This window comes from Gossypium hirsutum, chromosome D04, assembly GCF_007990345.1.
Source record: "Gossypium hirsutum isolate 1008001.06 chromosome D04, Gossypium_hirsutum_v2.1, whole genome shotgun sequence".
Lineage (NCBI taxonomy): Eukaryota > Viridiplantae > Streptophyta > Magnoliopsida > Malvales > Malvaceae > Gossypium > Gossypium hirsutum.
The window spans coordinates 53,528,288-53,545,649 of NC_053440.1; the positions used below are offsets into that span (position 1 = coordinate 53,528,288).

The 17,362-nt window shown below is 29.5% G+C and overlaps 1 protein-coding gene and 1 pseudogene across 1 annotated transcript; both read left to right on the forward strand.

Moving 5' to 3' along the window:
* The first annotated feature begins 535 nt into the window (after positions 1-535).
* On the forward strand, positions 536-1,551 carry LOC107898913 (vacuolar iron transporter homolog 4). The gene has a single exon (XM_016824484.2). The coding sequence runs from the start codon at positions 647-649 to the stop codon at positions 1,316-1,318; it is 672 nt and encodes a 223-aa protein (XP_016679973.1). The 5' UTR covers positions 536-646; the 3' UTR covers positions 1,319-1,551.
* Positions 1,552-4,450: 2,899 nt separating this feature from the next.
* Positions 4,451-5,207, forward strand: LOC107898355 (vacuolar iron transporter homolog 2.1-like; annotated as a pseudogene).
* Positions 5,208-17,362: the final 12,155 nt, after the last annotated feature.

A 17,362-nucleotide genomic window follows, 5' to 3' on the forward strand; every position in this document is an offset into this window, starting at 1 on the left:
AAATATACCATGTTGGGGCTGATCTATTTTCCCACTATCGTGTGGAAATTGCACTTTCTTAATATATAAAAATTAATAATTATTCTTTTATCTTCCCTTATGAATGTAGAAATTATAAGTAATCTCTTAGTCTCTGATCAATGCTTTCTAAGTCAGCAATCCACTTGACCTACCACTCTGCAAATTTAATCCATTGTATACATTTGAGCACTAAGATTTAATTAGGGGTCAAAAGTAAATGATTCAACTCATGCAATTATTTTTAATCAAAAGTTTATACTCAGTGAGTTTAAGACCTTTGAAATATGTTCAAAATTTGAAAAAACTTGATTCATATAAAAATATTTGTTGCTCCAGCTCATGGCTGAACAAATAAACTTAGAATTGATATTTAAACATCTAACATGTATGAACAGGCTCTACACTTTGGGTCGAATATGGGAATATAATCATTAATTATTGGAACGTGTGCCTTCCACACTCTTTTGTTTATGATGTAGTCGCAATCGTATTCATTGTGAATACACTCACACCATTACAGATTTTTCTGTATAAATTCTATCCATCAAAGGCGTGTGTCCTCCACAAGCCTTCCTATCTCACCAATATTCTAATTCTTGCCCTTATATTCTTACTTTTGTTCAGTATGGCTGCCCCTCAATCTCTTCAACTTTCATCGGTTAACAACGTTGAAATACCCGTACACATCATACACACTGAAGAAAACCAGATTCAGGAGCCTGCTGTTGATGAATTCGATTACTCCCAAAGAGGACAATGGCTTCGAGCTGCTGTTTTGGGAGCCAACGATGGGTTGGTTTCCGTTGCATCACTAATGATGGGTGTGGCCTCGGTTAAAGAAGACATCAAAGCTGTAATTGTTGCTGGCTTTGCAGGTCTGGTAGCCGGTGCTTGTAGCATGGCCATAGGAGAGTTTGTATCTGTATGCACCCAAAGGGATGTAGAGATAGCTCAAATGAAAAGAGAGAAGCTAAAAGGGTCATCAAAGAGTGACGGAAATGATGAGAAACTGCCTAATCCTGCACAAGCCGCTGCCGCGTCGGCTTTGGCTTTTGCAATTGGTGCGGTGCTTCCACTATTGGCTGCTGCTTTTATAAGACAGCCTATGGTGAGGATGGCGGTGGTTGTTGCGGTAGCTAGCGTGGCCTTGGTGGTGTTTGGAGTGGTGGGTGCTTTGCTTGGGAGAACTCCCGTGGTGAAATCTAGTGCCAGGGTGCTTGTTGGTGGATGGATGGCAATGGGTACTACTTTTGGGCTCACCAAGTTGATTGGTTCCAATCATGGGATGCAAATTTGATTTGTTTTTGCTTTGCTTTTGCTTCATTGTAAATTGTTTCTTCTCTCAAATTTGGTTCATGGTTAGTTTCATGAATTTCGTAAGGATTAAACTTGTTTGTCCGAACCATGTCTAAAAATGTCGATAGGAGACGATTGTAAAATGCAGTTGATGTTTTATCAATAACTTTGCAAGTGTCGTGTGTTGCCAACAATATATAAGATCAATGATCATAAAATCATTTTTTTTCTAAATAATTTCACCATGTTTGTAAATTGCTTTTTTACACAAAAAGAAGAGCACAATTATAAAGGGACTTTCTCTCATTTTTTCAAAACTATAATGATTTTATTTTCATATTTTTACCATGAACTATATTAGATAGATACCATGATTGCATTTTTCAATAGGTACATTAATTTAAAAAATTATATGTTGCAACTAGAAAATTGGGTTGGGAGAAGTAAAGGTAACGGTTTGCAAATTAAAGAAATTTGTTTAAATAAGACTCTTGCCAATGGTATTACAAAATTACAAAGTCAATATCTCATTCTATTTCGAAATGAGTTTAGTTGATAATTGTGTATACCGCAAGTTAAGTAGGAGTAACTATATTTTATAGGTTTTATATATCAGTAACATAACGCAACGGTATGGGCATGTTGTATGAAACTAAGAGGTTCTTAGAAAAAAAAATTGAGATGAAAGATCTTAGTGACACAACTTTTGTATTAGGGATTTAGATAGATCAAGATTATTCTCGAGGTATTCTTAGATTATCACAAAGTGTCTATATTGAAAATGTATGGGTGAGATTTAATATGCAAGATAGTAAATAAAGTGATATCTTTTATGTTAAAAGAGATAAATTCAGTCTAGATTAATGCCCTAAAAGTAATTTTGAGATTAAAGAAATGCAAAAAAAATTTCATGCTTTCTGCAATAAGGAGTTTAATGTATGCTCAAGCTTGTACGTGTCTAAACATTGCAATTTGACTATGGATCACTAGAAAGTAGTCAAATGATTCATATGGCATATTCACAAAAAAATAAAGTTACATGATCACATATCAAATGTCTGATAACTTAGAAATTGTCAGGTATACAGACTTAAGTTTTTTTTGGAAAATAGATGCAAATTTTTATCACTAGATTGTGAATTGTGAAAAATTGTAGTAATTTATTCTAATAACAATAGGAGCACATCAATGTCGACGTTCATAGACTTTAAACTCTTGTTTATTAAAGAAAGAGTTCGGAATGGTCAAATGCCTATAAAAAATATTCGAACAAACTCCATGATTATGGATCTGCTTTCTAAGGGACTACCATTCAAGGTTTTTTCATGAGCACCCTGCTCATATAGGTGTCATGTCATTTTGAGGGCATTCAGATTTAATATGAGTTAATAATTTTAAATGCTTCAATGTTATTGGGATATGATTTAGCTACGAGATATATAGTGAAAGCTATCTTAGTTGTATGCTAAAATAATTAAAGGATGAGATTTTCGAAATACCTTTTTATTATGATAGTAAAGTTTTGAGCTCTTAAAGTTATATTGTGGCATGTAATTATAAGGTAATATATGTGTGTGTGTGTGTGTGTTACCAAATGAGAGATAGTTCGATAATACGGGCATCAAATATATGATAAAAATAATTACATATTATTTACTACAATAAAAATGTTAATCAAAATTAAAAATGATCTAATACGGTTAAGACATATTAAGATTCAGTTATTAAATAAAGTACAAGTCGAATATGTATGTATGCTCAACTTATTTCTAATTAATGTATAAAAGTTATATATTAGGATTATGATGTCTCTAATATCTTAACTTCGTGAAAAAAAATCCACTTTCTCTAAAATAGGTGTACAAATTTGGGAGGTCAAAACCATAAAATTTAAATATTTCAACATACTATTAGATTCAAGTACACTTTCACGTATCATTTTTATTCTTAATGATTTAATATAACAAGTTCTAGGTTATTAAATTTAAAGTTTCAACCATTATAATCTAAGGGTGAGTTTGGATGGGCGGTGCGTTTACCTGTGGTTAGTGTAAAAATAGCGGTGGCGGTGAGATTAGATACTGTAGCGATACTGTAACGTAAAATAAAAGGTAAACTAAGCGCACCGCGCTGCACCCAATCGCCCATCTAAATCTACCCTAATACTAATATTATTTTAATTGTTGCTTTGAATCGGTTAAACTGTGTTTTAATCAAATTAGTTACATCCATCAGATCAATCAGATCGAGAAGATCTGATGCCTCGTTTAAAAAAGTCTAAAAACATCCATAAATGTACTGACAGCAAGAAGAGTCAGTGCAGGTGGAGAGCAAAAAAGTTCCATACTTAACGTGAAAACTGAGGAATTTAATTTTGGAATCAACAATTGTGGGGAAGCTGTAAGAATCAGCCCACAAAAGGAAAATAAAGCTTCCAAACATCATAAAAGCTGATATGAATATATACGATTTGAAAAGCATAATCTTTACCTTTCTTTTGCAGTTTCCATGAAAGTAGTATGTGGACTACACACTTCAAATATAGTACGTTAGGGCTGATCTATTTTCCCACTTTCGTCTACACATTGCACTTTCTTTATATTGTCTATATTCTTCCCTTATGAATATAGTAATTGTAAGTTATCTCTTCGTCTCTGATCAAATGCTTTCTAAGTCAGCAATCCATTAGACCTACCACTGCCTGCCATCTTTACTAATTTAATTAATCCTTTGTATATATTTGAGCATTTCAATTTAATTACGGATAAAAAAATAAATAATTTAAAACTCCGTATATTAGTCTGATGGTCAGTGTGATCATTACTCTAAGTGTAACTTAAATTCGAGTCGTGCTAATTGCGTTGCTGTTAGGTCTTTACCTTCCTATTATAACTTACCAAAATTCAGAAAAAACTATCGATAGATTTAGGATTCCAATCGTAATATATGTGATCTTGTAATTTATTATATATTATATTCATATTCAAATATCTCACATGTATGAACAGGCTCTACACTTTCTTAGATTTGGGTGGAATAGTATAGTGGAATCCAATTATTCAAGAAATGAACTAAAAACCGATGGGGAATATAATAATTACTTATTAGAACGTGTGCCATCGTATTCATTGTGAATCCACTCACATCATTACAGATTTTTCTGTATAAATTCTCTTCATCAAAGGCGTGTGCCCTCCACAAGCCTTCTTATCTCACCACTATTCCAATTCTTACTTATATATTCTTGTTTTTGTTCATCATGGCTGCCTCTCAATCTCTTAAACTTTCATCGCTTAACAACGTTGAAACACCGATACACATCATAGACACTGAAGAAAATCAGATTCAGGAGCCTGCTGTTGATGTATTGGATTACTCCCAAAGAGGACAATGGCTTCGAGCTGCTGTTTTGGGAGCCAACGATGGGTTGGTTTCCGTTGCATCACTAATGATGGGTGTGGCCTCAGTTAAAGAAGACGTCAAAGCTGTAATTGTTTCCGGTTTTGCAGGTTTGGTAGCCGGCGCCTGTAGCATGGCCATAAGAGAGTGCGTATCTGTAGGCACTCAAAGGGATGTAGAAATAGCTCAAATGGAAAGAGAGAAGCGAAAAGGTTCATCAAGGAGGGATGAAAATGATGAGAAACTGCAATCGGTACGGTGCTTCCACTATTGGCTGCTGCTTTTATAAGGCAGCCTAAGGTGAGGATGGCGGTTGCTAGCATGGCCTTGGTGGTGTTTGGAGTGTTGAAATCTAAGGGTGCTTGTTCGTGGATGGGTACTGCTTTTGGGATCCAATCATGGATGCAAATTTGATTGTTTTAAACTTGTTTGGGGTCTCTATGGAAATGTCAATTTCTGACTATTGTGAAATGCAGTTGAAGCTTTATCAATAATCTTGCAAGCCCCATGTGATGTCGATGATATAAAGCATCCATTAGTCCATTCCAATCAACTATAATTCAATTCAATCCAAAATTATCAAAGTACACACCTCAATGCTTACCATATGCAAATAATTAAAAATGCAATAATCTACTATTTAATTAGTATTATAGAAACACAAATCGTAAATTTTGAGTTATTCGACCTCGATTTTATCTATCTCCTTTTTACTCGAGGATTCCAGTACGACGTTAGCTACGGAATAAAACAATTAAAATACATTAATATTACACAATTCAATTTTCACATTAAATTTTTAATTTTTACAATATATTTGTTTAAATTTCAATTTAGTCTCTAAATCAAGACTAATTTTAACATCCAATTTAATTTTATATTTTTGTACTAATTTCACTTTAAGCTAAATTTAACTCTCTATATTTCAATTATATCCCTAAATTTTGATTTTTTTTCTCAATTTAATCCCTATTGCTCAAAATCAATAATTAACTCTACAATTTAGTCTTTTTCCACTTCTGCCTTAAAAATCTATCTATTTAATCCCTAATACTTAAACTATTCAACAATGACAATATCTAAAATCTTGAACAATACTAAAAACTTCAACATGAGCCGAATAGTTCTAAGTATCGAGATTCCAAAAATATGAAAATTAAAAAAAACTAAATTAACTAACCACCGTCCAAGCTTCTTCTCCCCTTTCTTTCTTTTCTTTTTAATTTGTTTGCATGTGAAATAAAAGAATGGTTTTAGTTGTTTAATATCATTATTATTATTAATTAACTAAATATATAACATACATAATTATAATATACATATACATATTTATTAAAGCATGGCAGTTCACCATCCAACCATTTAATTAATGGTGTAATTTCTACTTTAGTCTCCTTTGTAGACTTCTATTTTTTTCCGAGTACAATTGAAGGCTCATATAATTTGTTTTTTGGGACGTTCGAAGCCTATCCGATTTTGATCAATTTAATACATTTTTTTTGGGCTTGTCAAGGGCTCAAATTATTATTATTATCACTACTACTACTATTATTAAATATTATTTTTTTTACAAATAAACAAGATTAAAAAATAATATATATAAATGAAATGAAATGAAAGAAAATAAATGGAGGCTTTTCATATTTTATTCTTAAAAAAAAAAGGTAAAAAAAAACAACAACAACAACCAGCATTCTAGTTTCTTTTTTTCTTCTTGTTTTCTTTTCTTTATCATAGACATGTCATGAGGGATTGGGTTTTCGGCTCCGATGAAAGGGACGTCATCAGACCGTCGGTCCTCCGCCCCTAAAAGCCCCCAAAAATTCTATTTTTCCCCTCCTCTTTCTAAAATAAAGGTTTCTTTTTAAAAAAAAAAAAGCTTGATTTTGGGAAAATTTTTTATTTAAAAAAGAGAGAGTTTAGATTTAAAAAATAAAAATAATTTTTTTAATCATTTTAAAGGAAAGTTTAAATTTTTAAAACAAAATTTTGATTTTTTTTTCAACTATTTCAAAATAAAAGCTTTGATCTTTAAGAAAAATGGTGGTTTTTTTTTAAAAGAGAAAGATTAGATTTTTAAATAAAAATCTATTTTTTAGTCATTTAAAGGAAAAGTTTATTTTTTAAAAAAGTTTTAATTTTTTTCAACTATTTCTAAATAAAGTTTTTATTTTTAAGAAAGTAGTGATTTTTTTAAAGAAAATTTTGATTTTGCAAAAAAAAAAATTCAGCCACCGTATGTAGCTGCTTCACCACTGGAGGCCGAAAAGCCGTTGGGCTCTCTGGCGGTGGAGCCATGGCCAATATAGAAGGAGGAAGAGAAAGAGGAAGAAGTTTTTTTTTCGAAAAAAAATGAGATTAAAATGAAAAATTGAATATTTTTTTTATTTATAGGTGCCAAAAATGGGTAATTTAATTATCACCCTCTTACTTTTTAAATTTACAAAAAATACATCATTTTTTGTAGAAACGCCCTCACTCTATAGCCTATTTACACTCGTAACCCTTTTGTTATTCAAACCTTCGATTTAATCCGAAATTTAAAAATTAAAAGCAAATTATTACTATATCGGTCCTCTGTCTTCCACATTTTTTTATCTTTTAGTCTCAAAACCAAACTATGTCATTTTGTTTCCATCTTTAATCTTCCCTTTCATTTGCATTTATACCTTATATATTTAATATCAATTATGTACTTTATTTTAATATTTTATATTTATTCACACTTGTATAATTTTTATTTATTCTTATTTCGTCTTTATTTATTTTCATATCTAGTTATATTTATATTTTTTTACACATTCCCCTTACATGCATTTTAATATTATTTGTTTATGTTACTTTGATTCTTTTATTGTATAATGAATAAGGTGTATTGTTGTTATTATTATTATCATCATGTCAATGTCTTATTTATTTCATTTATTTAAGTTTTCTTTTCATTATTGCCCTTTTTTAAAGAGATTTAACTTTTCATTAACTTTAGCCAATTTAATTAATTTTCCTATTTTATTACTATTCGTTTTAAAAGAGGAAACTTTCGGTCGCTTTTCCATCCTATAAGTGTTGACATGAAGTTAATTAAGTAGGTGTTACATTTTAATGAAACAATAAGATTTTTACATTCGGATATAGGTTAGTCTTTATGATCTTATCGACCATATATCCTAGAAATATTATAAATAATATGTAAGATTTTTTTAGGGTTTTACACTAATTTCAAATATCGTATAGGATTAGAATTTTAAATTAATATGTAAATATGCTTTAGGAATTTATTCAAGATTAAAACTAAAGATTTTTGTAGTAGGTCTTTCTAAGTATTTTATTTTAGAAACTTTTTAAGAAAGCTAATAAATGTTATTTAAGATATAATATTTTAGGATTTTGACGAATTTAAACCTTAGATCTAAAATTTTAAAGTAAGATAAATCATAAACCCGTCATAGGATACTTTCGTAAGATCTTGATAGGTTCAACGTTATTAATTAAATCTTTAAATAATAATAATAATAATAACAATAACAATAATAAAGAATCGAATAAGTTGTAGACAGATTTTAATATTTCTCTTAATTCATTGGTAATTTTTAGGTTTTTTTTTAGAATTCTAAAATAGAATTAATTTAGGAATTGAAGGTATTTTACTAGAATTATTTAGGTATCTTTTAGGGTTCCCGTTAAAAGTAAAAATCTCTAATTTAAGTTTCAAATTAGATAAGTTTGGTGAACATGTCTTAATCGAGTTACAAGTAAACTGGAGGCATTTTCTTTAGAGTTTTTATTTAAGATTTCCATAAGATTTTAACCTAGATTAATACATTAATATGCTTAAATAAAAAAATTCTAGCTCTTAAGACCTCATAGGACTATCCCCAAATAGGCATTGTGGGGGCTACTATAACCTTCCGCACACGTAACTGTACTCCCAAACCCAAAATTAGGTGATGAGATCGAGTCTAGATTTTTAAAAATTTTCTATAATACTAATTCTAGATTTTTAGACGATAGGTGGCTAACCAACCTAGCCCTAATTGGTTAGTGGCGACTCTACATAAATTTAGGCCCTTCGTGTCTAGCTTTGGTTACTAGGCCCCCATACTCTTATGTAGGCAACATTATGACACCCTTTTATTTATTTTAATCTATAATTCAACTTTTGACCTTTTCATAGTTTAGTCCATATACCTTAATAATTTCTAATTTCATGCAAATTACTTATCCAAAATTTAATTTACTACTAAACTAACCTCGTATGTATATAATAAAAATATCTATGAGTTCATTTTACGAAAATGAAGTCTCGAACCTCACTTTTCGATACCCTTGACTATTGGGTTGTTACATGAACAATCTCAATCTTAAATGGAAACAACCTTTTTTGACTCATTTTCAAAATAACAATAAGTCCTTTAGATGGATCATAAATCTATTAAATTTGGTGTCTAAAGTGTAGTATTTCGTCTAAGTACACTTGTAATTTTTCAAAGAGATTGAATAATAAAACAAATTCATTGATCACATTAATATAGTTTCTATGGTTGTTCTTATATGATTTTTGCTCGCAAAAAAAAATGGAAGTAAATGTTGCTCATTGGTTGTCCAATGTTTAAACTAATACTAAGTGATATTACATGGTCGGATTTGTAACAACCCGGTTTTGACCCTAATCGGAATAGTGGTTTCGGGACCACAAATCCGAATCAAAAAAATATTTTAATATTATTTCATGTGTTTATTATATGTTAATTTACATGTGTGAAAATTTCGTGAATTAATTTTATTGTTTGTGTGCTTAATTTAATAAAAGGACTTAATCGCGTAAAATGTGAAATTGACTAATTAATGTGTAAAGTGCTAACTTGCTAATGTCTTTATAATGTGAAGTCCTTAATAGGAAATTAGGCCATTATTCAAGATAGTGGATGGCATTATGCTTATAAATTATAGTTTTTATATTATGTATAAAGGTTATAATAATATATTATATTATAAAGTTAATATATTAAAAGACAAACAAATTAAAAGCCACATTTTTCATCTTATTTTGACCGAAACTAGAGAAAAGAAAAAGAAAGAAACCTAAGCTAGGTTCGGCCATCTTTTGAAGCTTAATTCAAGGTTAGTTTTTGTTCGGTTTTTGATAATTTTTACGTTTTTGAGATCGTTGCTTTGAATACTACCCGACCCATGCTTGAATTTCTTATTTTAATGAATATTTTGAGTTATGCCATTGATGAATATTTGTATTTTGTGATGTTTGATGATGAATAATGGAAGATATGTCTTAGATTAACATGTTTTGTCTTGGGATTTTTGATGAATTTGAGTATTTAGGGCTAAATTGTGAAAATAAATTTTTGAGGGACTAAAATGTGAAATAAATGCAATGTGTGGACTTGTATGAGAACCATGAATATTCGGCCCTTGTGTGGTATGGGCAAATTTTGTGTATTTTGTGTTTTGTGCAAAAAGGACTAAATTGCAAAAAGTGTAAAATGTTAGGGGCAAAATGGTAATTTTCCCATTTATGTATTTTTGGACTTAATTGAATGTTTTGATGAATAAAAAGGTTAAATTTGATTATGTTTAGATCAAGAAACGAAGAAAACGAATTTGGATCGGGGAAAAATGAAAGTAATCGAATAGTCGATCGTGTCCGCTGATATCCGAGGTAAGTCTATTAGCAATTAAAAGTTATTAAGTTAATATTTATACATGTATACTAATTGTATTTTGTGTTGAGCTATATTTAAAAATATATTGATTGAATAAATTTTGAAGTATGGATGATATTTATATATATATAGCATGTTCGAATATACAAGTATAATCTTGTATAGATTTATGGGTTGAAATAAAGGTAAGAAATGTATAAGAGTATAGTTGATATTTGAATAAGCATGTATATGTATATGTATATATAATGCTAGGATATATATACATATATATATATAAGTTATTGAAATTAGTTAAAGTATGAATGTTGCATAGGTATAAATTCTTGATTTTAAGCAAAGGTATGTATAATACATATATATGGTGCGAATATATATATAAGTGGTTCGAAGGTATGTTTCAATTACTGTGAACTGAATCTAATGTTATGAATTAAAGATATTTATATATTGTTCGAATATATGTGTATATAAATATATAGGGTTTTTGAATTTGATTGAAGTATGGAAGTTATGAAAATATGTATATGAAGTCTCAATATATATATGTATATAATTGTATAAATTTTTGGAATTGAATTTAAGGTATGAACTATATATTATGGAATAAGTGTGGTTTGAATGGGTATAAGCGTATATACAATTATTTGTATTGAGCTAAAAGTATGGATTGTAAGTACAGATATAACTGAGCTATGGTCTGCCAATTTCTTGAAAGTGTGGTTAATGCTACATGAATTATACGTATATGTTTTAAACATGTGTAATGCCAGTAAGGGTTATATGAGAAATTATTCTCCTATTTGTGATATTCAGGTTCTGTACCTAGCAGGCTTAATGCCAGTGAATTTTTCAGACTTTAAGTCTAGCAGGCTACGTGCCGGTGATCTGAATCAGGTTATAAACCTAGCAGGCTACGTGCCGGTGATCTGAATCAGGCTATAAGCCTAGCAGGCCAAGTGCCGTTGAATCTGTTTAAATTAAGTGATTCTATGTATTGGGTATAAATATATATGATTTTGTTTATATGAAATGGATAAGTTTATGAACATTGTATCAAGGTGGTTGATGATTATATAATCGTTCAAATCTTTGTGAATAGTAAGTATGTATATATATATCGGTTGTCATGAAATTGTTGGATATATATATGTGTGTATATATGTATACATTCGGCATAGGTGGGTATAGGTGTATATGTGCATTCGGCACTTATAGTTGATAAGTATAAAAATTATGCTTTTGGTATATGTATTTGAACAATTATATTTAAATGGATCCGATGAAGTGCGAACAATAAGTATTATAGAAATCAGTATATGCAGTTAATGATTATGTTAGTAAATTGATTATATGCATATAATGTATATACATTTGTCCGTTTATGTGTATTAGATAAATACACATCCATTTAGATTTAAACAAAATAACTTAATATAGCAATGTTGATTAGTAATTATAATTGATAATTGTGATTTCAATAAATTTAATTAAAGAATTATATGATTCTTTTATATGTATTTTAGATATGCTATAGACTTACTAAGCTATAAAAGCTTACTTTGATTGTTTTTGTCCATTTGTTTTTTTTATATAGATTTTGGAGACGCGTTACGAGCTCAGGGATCATCAGCATAGTCTATCACACTATCGACTACTTTTGGTATTTTGTTAAATATTTGAACCAAATCTTATGGCATGTATAGGTTTGAGTACGATGTTGATTAGATTTTGATTGTAAATTATAAATAGCTATGCAAAAGTAATTTAATTTTCTTATTTGTGATCAGTTTGATTATAAAAATGGTTGTGTTTGTTCAGTAATGTCTCGTAACCCTAATTCGGCGACGGAGACGGGTTAGGGGTGTTACAGGATTGTAATACGAAAAGACAACTTATATTAGTAGACGAGCTTAGACATATTCTTAGTCTAATAATAAATCAGCAAACCGATTGAAAGACTAATATGACGTCTGCCAAATCCAATTAGGGAAATATTTTGTCTTTGGCATCTAGGCGGATGACTCCCAGAAGATAGAGACATAGATGTGGTTGATTGGATTGATAGTACATCAGACTGGACCCAAGAAGAATAGATCTTGAATCTGTTTATACATTTATTCACTTGTGACGTTCATAGTGTGGCATACCTAAATCTGTAACAGCCCGATTTTTTTACCCTAATCGGAACAGTGGTTTTGGGACCATAAATCCGAATTAGAAAAATATTTGAATATTATTTTCTATGTTTATTATGTGTGAATTTACTAGTGTGAAAATTCCGTACTTTAATTTCGCCGTTTGAGTGTCCAATTAAATAAAAGGATTAAATCGCATAAAATAAAAATTTAATGGTTATTTCTAAAAACGGGCTGAATAGTGGTTATTCTTTTAATATGGAGGTTTTGTTTTGCAATTTAACCATTAAATAGAATAGTGGGCGGCATTATGTGTACAATATATATAGTTTTTATATTAATTATAAATGTTATAATATATATTATATTATAATATTATAATTAAACAAATAAAGACCACCATCATCTTTTATTTCATTATCATCTAATCGAAACTAAGAAAAGAAAATAAAAGAAGAACAACCAAGCTATTCGGCCATCTTTGATGCTTGATTTAAGGTATGTTTGGTTTCGGTTTTTGATGATTTTTGTGTTTTTGTGATCGTTGTTTCGTGTTATATCTAGCCCATGCTTTAATTTTAGAAATTGATAGTGATTTTGAGACATGCCATTTATGAATACTTGAGCTTGGTAATAGTTGATGATGAAATATGAAAGATATGTGATAGATTATAATGTGTGTTCTTGAATTTTTGATGAATTTAATTATTTTGGATTAATTTGTAAGAAAATATTTAATTGAGGGACTAAAAGGTGAAATAAATGACATGCAAGGATCTATATGGGTCTAGGAAATATTTGGCCAAAACATAGTGTGGTCAATTTGAAATATTTTGTGTTTTGTACAATTTGGACTAAATTGTAAAAATGTTAAATAGTAGGGGTAAAATGGTAAATTTCCCATTTATGTGTTGTTGGACAAAATTGAATGAAATTATATTTGAATGAGTTCAATTTGAATGTGTTTAGATCAACAATTAAAGAAATCAGACTTGGATCGGGGGAAGACTAAAGTCGTTGACTAATCGTTCCGTTTCGATTATCGTTGTCAGAGGTAAGTCTATTAGCAATTTAAAAGTTATTAAATCAATATTTATACATGTATATCGATGGTATACTTGATGAGCTGTAATTAAATGTTTATAATTTGAATTATAAGTATGAATTTTATATAAGTATTTGATAGTTTCGAATATACAAGTATAATCTTGTATAAGTTTATGAGTTAAATTATAGGTTTAAATTTTATATAAGTAAAGGTGAGATTCGGATAGGCATGTATATTTATGAAAATCTCTTGTAATGAAATTAGGTATGAAATTATACATGTATATGATAGATTCAAAATATATGTAATAGCATGAATAAACTTTGAATTTAGATAAAGGTACGAATATGTATATATTTATATTTATAATTATATACATAATGATCGAATATATATACATATGTGTATATATATATATAGTTTTTTTTTTAATTTAGTGGAAGTATGAATGTTGTATATGTATAGATTCTTGGGTTTAATCCAAGGTAAGTATGATTTATACATATATATGTATATTAGGTTCGAATATATGTATATATATATGTATAAACTCTTAGATTTGATTAAGATATGTAACTTATATTTATATATGTGAGTTGGTAATTATATATATATGTTATATTCGAATGATCAGGTATACATACATGTATATGAGTTTATAGTGAAATTAGGTATGACAATTATACAAGGTTACATGAGGTTCCATTATGTTAATATACAAGTATATATTCTTGTAATGAATTATGTATGTTTATTCATGTAAAGTTCTTGAATAGCATTGGAAGTATGAAATTATTGAGCTGGAATTGATGTTTGAACTTTATATTATCTATGTTATTTAAAGATATGGTTTATAAATTATTGAGCTGAATTTTAAGTGGATTTTATATACAAATATGATATACAACTTCTGTGAATTGAGATTCTTTTGCTAAAGCTCAGTACTAATCTGATTTATTGCCAGTGAAATAATTCAGACTTTATGTCTAGCAGGCTTTATGCCGGTGAAATTATTCAGACTATACGTCTAGCAGGCTTAATGCCGGTGATACATTTCGGACTATAAGTCTAGCAGGCTAAAAGCCGGTGTACCGAATCAGGTTTTAAAACCTAGCAGGCTAAGTGCCGGTGAAGCTGTTTAAATTATGTGAGAATATGCAATTGATATAGCTATGATTTTGGTTATATTAAATTGATGAGCATATATATATTCGGTCTAAGCAATTATTAAATATCTATATATATGTGCATTCGGTATATGCATATATTAAATATATATGCATTTGATAGGCAATTGATAAATATATATATATTCGGCAAATGCCTTGGATAAGTATATATATGTATTTGAGGTGTATATACATTTGTTTGTAAGTATTTGATGAATATGTTTGCATTCGGTTATAATGTTTATTAGGTATATATATATTTGATTATAAATAAAATGGTTTAAAGACAGAAAATGCTAATAAAATAATTATTTGTGTTAATTACGAATTCAGTGAATTTGATTTGGAAATTATATGACTTATATATATATTAGTTATGTTATAGACTTACTAAGCTATATAAGCTTACTTTGTTCGTTTACGTCTCTCTGTTTTATAGATTTTAGATCAAGCTTCAAGCTCGGGGATCGTCAACAAGTTCATCACCTTATCTATTATCTCGGTATTTTAAATATTTAAATTCTAACTATGGCATGTATAGACTAGATAAATGTTTTGAAGGTCGTATTTTGTTGTATTATATATGATTATAATAGCCATACTAAAATGGTTTATTTTCTTATGGATTTGCTAGTTTGCAATGTCTATATTAGTTAGATTTTAATGTCTTTGTTTATTAAGGATGGTTGTGTTTGTTCGGTAATGCCTCGTAATCCTAATTCGGCGACGAATACGGGTTAAGGGTGTTACAAAATCTTAAGTGGATGACGGACTATATATGTGTGACTCGTACACTTGATGTAAGTAAAAGCTTGAGTTTGAATAGATAAGGAATCTAAAGCTAGCGCGTTGGGTGTACGACTTCTGTAGTATGTAGTGTCATTTACAATAGTGGAATTCATAGCCCAAAACATAGGTAAATGATATCCTCTCATTAGCATTACATGATTGATGAAAAGTAAATGTGGTCACAGGTCATTCGTCTTTGTGATGGATGACTCGATCACTATTTGATGTGATTGACTTTTCATGAAAGAAGATGTAATGATTACTATAAGATAAAATATGTAACAGCTCATTTTCAGTGAAATCAGAATAGTGGTTTAGGGACCAAAAATTCGAATCTGAAAAGAAAATTATTTTAATATTATTTTATGGTTTGAATTATGATAGGAATATCGTATAAAAACTCTGTTAAGAAAATTTTACCGATTACATGTTTAATTATATAAAGGATAGAATTGCATAAAATGCAAAAGCTGAGTTCTAGTAGCTAAAAGGATTAAATAGCTATAGAATTCAAAATTTGAGGTCCTTATATGGCAAGTAAACCATTAAATGGAGTTAGTAGATATTTATTATGATTCACCCATCGAAAATTAGAAAAAGAAAAAGATAAAATTTGAAAGTAAAATAATAAAAGATGATAAAAATCTAATATCATCTTATTTCACCATCTTTCCCAAATAAAATCTATGGAAACCCTAGCTATGGAGATTGGGTTTTGAGCAAACTTATTTGGCTCAATTCGGTAAGTATTCAAGTCCTGTTTTTAGAAATTTTTATATTCTTGAGATCGTAATAACCTAATCTATCTATTTTGGGGATCAATTTGCAAACTTATTAAAGTATAAATTTTTTCCATAGATGAGTATGCTGAAATTTTGAAATTCATGGTAGAAAATGAAAGGTTATTGATAGATAAATAACTTTTGTAAAGGAAATTTTCATGAAATTGTGACTTTAGGACTAAATTGATAAGTTGTAAAATTCATAGAAAAATTCTGATTTTTGAGAAATTCATAGACTATTATTGTTATATGTAAAAATTGGATAGGCTTGGAATAAGGACTAAATTGAATTAATTTCATTTTTCCGAGCCTAAGGACTAAGTCGTCATTAATTAAAAGTATAGGGGAAAAATGGTAATTTTTCCTAAGATGTGAAATGGATTGAATTGATTATGAATTGTATTAAATTAAGTTAAATTTACTTGTATAGATCCAGAAAGACAAAATACGGAATTGGATTGAGGAAAGGAAAAAGTATCTGATTAGTATATTATGATTCACGAACATTTATCAAGGTAAGTTCGTGTAACTTAATTGTGTAATTATATGTTTGAATTGATTTGAATGATTTGTATGTGAATTGTGTATTGGCCATGTATATGAAATCTGATCACATATCTAAAAAATACCCGATAAATGTTAAATCTTGTTTGAATGAATGAAATTCGATTGGATACAGGGTTTTGTTTCCCAAAAAGGTAGTGGTCTTGCATATGTTGCGGACATACTGTAGCTCTAAAGAGCGTCCCGTTATAAGTCCTCTCAAGCTTCTTGTTATATAGTGTTCTTGTGAGCTTCCCGCTAAATGCTTTTCGGAGTATCCCGATCAGTTGTGACCCTACATTGTGGGCACATTGCAGCTCTTCTGAGCGTCCCGTTATATGGCTCTTCATGAGCTTCCTGATTAAAGGCTTTTTGTAAGCTTCCCGTTAGTGCTCGCTTTAACTTCCTGTTATATGGCTATTTGGTGCTTCCCGTTAAGTGCTCTTTGGAGCTACCCGTTAATTGCTCTTCGGAGACCCGTTATAGGCTCTTTGTGAGA

What these genes read in the sequence shown, in the direction of transcription:
- LOC107898913 (XM_016824484.2), top strand. Translation starts at nt 647, where the DNA reads ATGGCTGCCCCTCAATCTCTTCAACTTTCATCGGTTAACAACGTTGAA.